Below are 3,075 nucleotides of genomic sequence, written 5' to 3'. Positions count from 1 at the left end.
TGTGTGTGAGAGTGAGTGTGTGTGTGTGTGTGAGAGAGTGTGTGTGTGTGTGTGTGTGTGTGTGAGAGAGAGTGAGAGCGTGTGTGTGTGTGAGAGCGTGTGTGTGTGTGTGGGTGTGTTTGTAAGAGAGTGTGAGTGCGTTTGTGAGAGAGTGTGAGTGTGCGTTTGTGAGAGAGAGTGAGAGCGTGTGTGTGAGAGCGTGTGTGTGTGTGTGTGTGTGTGAGAGAGAGTGTGTGTGTGTGTGTGTGTGTGTGTGAGAGAGAGTGAGAGCGTGTGTGTGTGTGAGAGCGTGTGTGTGTGTGTGGGTGTGTTTGTAAGAGAGTGTGAGTGCGTTTGTGAGAGAGTGTGAGTGTGCGTTTGTGAGAGAGAGTGAGAGCGTGTGTGTGTGTGAGAGCGTGTGTGTGTGTGTGGGTGTGTTTGTAAGAGAGTGTGAGTGCGTTTGTGAGAGAGTGTGAGTGTGCGTTTGTGAGAGAGAGTGAGAGCGTGTGTGTGTGTGAGAGCGTGTGTGTGTGTGTGGGTGTGTTTGTAAGAGAGTGTGAGTGCGTTTGTGAGAGAGTGTGAGTGTGCGTTTGTGAGAGAGAGTGAGAGCGTGTGTGTGAGAGCGTGTGTTTGTGAGAGTGAGAGCGTGTGTGTGTGTGTGTGTGTGTGAGAGCGTGTGAGTGTGTTTGTGTTTGTGAGAGCGTGTGAGTGTGTTTGTGAGAGCGTGTTAGTGAGTGAGTGAGTGTGTGTGTGTGTGTGTGTGTGTGCGTGTGTGTGTGTGTGTGTGAGAGTGAGTGAGCGAGTTTGTGTTTGTAAGAGTGTGAGAGAGAGAGTGTGAGTGTTCTTTACTGCTTCTGTCAGGTGTGGTGCTGTGAGGGAGCTTGGTTGACAATCTGCTCTTCAGTGTAATGTCACAGAGCTTGTGTTTGATCTGCAGGCGTGTGTGTGTGTGTGTGTGAGTGCGTGCGTGCGTGTGTGAGAGTGTGTGCGTGCGTGCGTTTAGATGACTATCGACTCCAGACTGTATGTAAATGTTTAACATGTGGAGTCACAGAGGCAGTCATTACTCGTGAAAACCTGATAGCATCAAACCGCCAGCCTCTGATTCACGCTCGCCTTTTATCAGCATGTCCACTTCTGCAAAATTAAAGCAGAAAACAGCTATTTTAAATGGTAATAATATTTCACAATATTACTGTTTTTACAGTATTTTTGGATCAAATGAATGCAGCCTTGGCGAATAGAACAAAAACTTTTTTCAAAAACTTAAAAAAACATTTGTAACCTTGGACCACAAAACCAGTCATAAGGGTCAATTTTTCGAAATTGAGATGTATGCATCATCTGAAAGCTGAATGAATATGATTTCCATTGATGTATGGTTTGTTAGGATAGGACAATATTTGGCTGAGATACAACTATTTGAAAATCTGGAATCTGAGGGTGCAAAAAAATCTAAATATTGAGAAAATCATCTTTAAAGTTGTCCAAATGAAGCTCTTAGCAATGCATATTACTAATCAAAAATTAAGTTTGGATATATTTACGGTAGGACATTTACAAAATATCTTCAAGGAACATGATCTTTACTTAATATCCTAATGATTTTTGGCATAAAAGAGAAATGTATAATTGTGACCCATACAATGTATTGTTGGCTATTGCTACAAATATCCCCCAGCGACTCAACACTGCTTTTGTGCTCTAGGCTCACAAATATGACCCCAAACTTTCTGACCAGGTGCACCGCGTTATCACATATTAATAACATGTAATTTTTAGCATTTTTTGTTATTTTTCAAAGGGTCTATAAATGGTTTATAGATTAAATATCAATCTATTTGTGCCTGTTTTGGAATAATTCAGTAAGATTAAATACTGCATACAAATATGTGAGCTCAAAGCAAAAGACTCCTAAATTATTATTAAATAAAATGATGTAATATGGAATTACAATTTATTAATCACAACCATTGTGTATCATTGAGACACTTTTGTTAGTTTTTTCATACTTTCCATATTCATTTAATTTTAGTTAAAGTTTTAGTAACTTAATTTGTATTTTTTTTTTTTTAGATAAATGGTTTATAGGTTAAATATCAATATTTTTAATAATATAGTGAAATAAAATGCTGCAAAAATATCTTCATATTATGAAATATGTTAAGGCAAAACAAAAAACAGCTAAATTATAATTATTAAAATAATGTAATATTATATTTTAATATTATAGGATTATAATAAATTATATTTTTATTAATTTATATTTTTCTGTTTATTAAAATTATATTAAATGTGTATTAAATAATAATCATATCAAAATATTTAATTATATTTTACTTGTTTGGGAGTATAATGTAATTTAAAATATAAACACATCAAGTTTGTTCCTCAATATTAAAGGTTTCACTTTTTTAACGTTAGTTAGTGTGTAATGTTGCTGTTTGAACATAAACAATATCTGCAAAGTTACGAAGCTGAAAGTTCAATGCAAACGGAGATATCGTCTTTTAAAATTCTGGCAGGTTAATGCCTACAAAAACGGCTGGTAGGGACTACAACGAGTTACTTATTTACAGATAAACCCCGCCCTCGGGAAAAGGCAGCAAAGGGGGCGGGGCCATGCTGCGCTGCTTTAGAGAAGAGGAAGAGAAAACTAGAGGTGCACGTAACAATCTGTTCATATATGAATCGTGATTCTGTCTTCTAACGATTCTAATGGATTCACAAGATCCAAAATCAATGTTTTAAAGCAGCGGTTCATAATTACACTCATGTGCTCAAGGGTTTGTATGTTCCTCTCCGCTCGCAGCATGTGTGAATTTTGCTGTGTTTTTTCTCGACAGGCTCCAGATAAACACGGCATCACCCCGCTGCTGTCTGCCACTTACGAGGGTCACGTGAGCTGCGTGAAGATTCTTCTAGAAAAGGTACTGATGCATTCGCACATCCTCTCTCTGTCTGTGGGTGTGTCTGTGTCTGTGAGTGTCTGTGTCTGTGAGTGTCTGTCTGTCTGTGAGTGTGTCTGTCTGTGAGTGTGTATGTGTCTGTGAGTGTGTCTCTCTGTCTGTGAGTGTGTCTGTGCCTGTGTCTGTG

At 38.6% G+C, this 3,075-nt stretch overlaps 1 protein-coding gene across 1 annotated transcript in view; it reads left to right on the top strand.

The window, feature by feature from the left end:
- LOC107568706 (myotrophin-like) overlaps positions 1–3,075 on the top strand; it is a gene marked incomplete at its 5' end in the record, with an annotated part of 14,583 nt that overhangs the window by 393 nt on the left and 11,115 nt on the right. The window contains one exon of the mRNA XM_016254683.1: positions 2,826–2,909. Coding sequence (XP_016110169.1) covers positions 2,826–2,909 — 84 coding nt within the window. The remainder of the gene's footprint in view (positions 1–2,825; positions 2,910–3,075) is intronic.

This window comes from Sinocyclocheilus grahami, unplaced genomic scaffold (genome assembly GCF_001515645.1).
Source record: "Sinocyclocheilus grahami isolate Dianchi unplaced genomic scaffold, SAMN03320097.WGS_v1.1 scaffold1275.1, whole genome shotgun sequence".
Taxonomy (NCBI): Eukaryota; Metazoa; Chordata; class Actinopteri; order Cypriniformes; family Cyprinidae; genus Sinocyclocheilus; species Sinocyclocheilus grahami.
The sequence above is the reverse complement of the archived record's forward strand: the minus strand, read 5'-3'. Positions and strand labels throughout refer to the sequence as shown.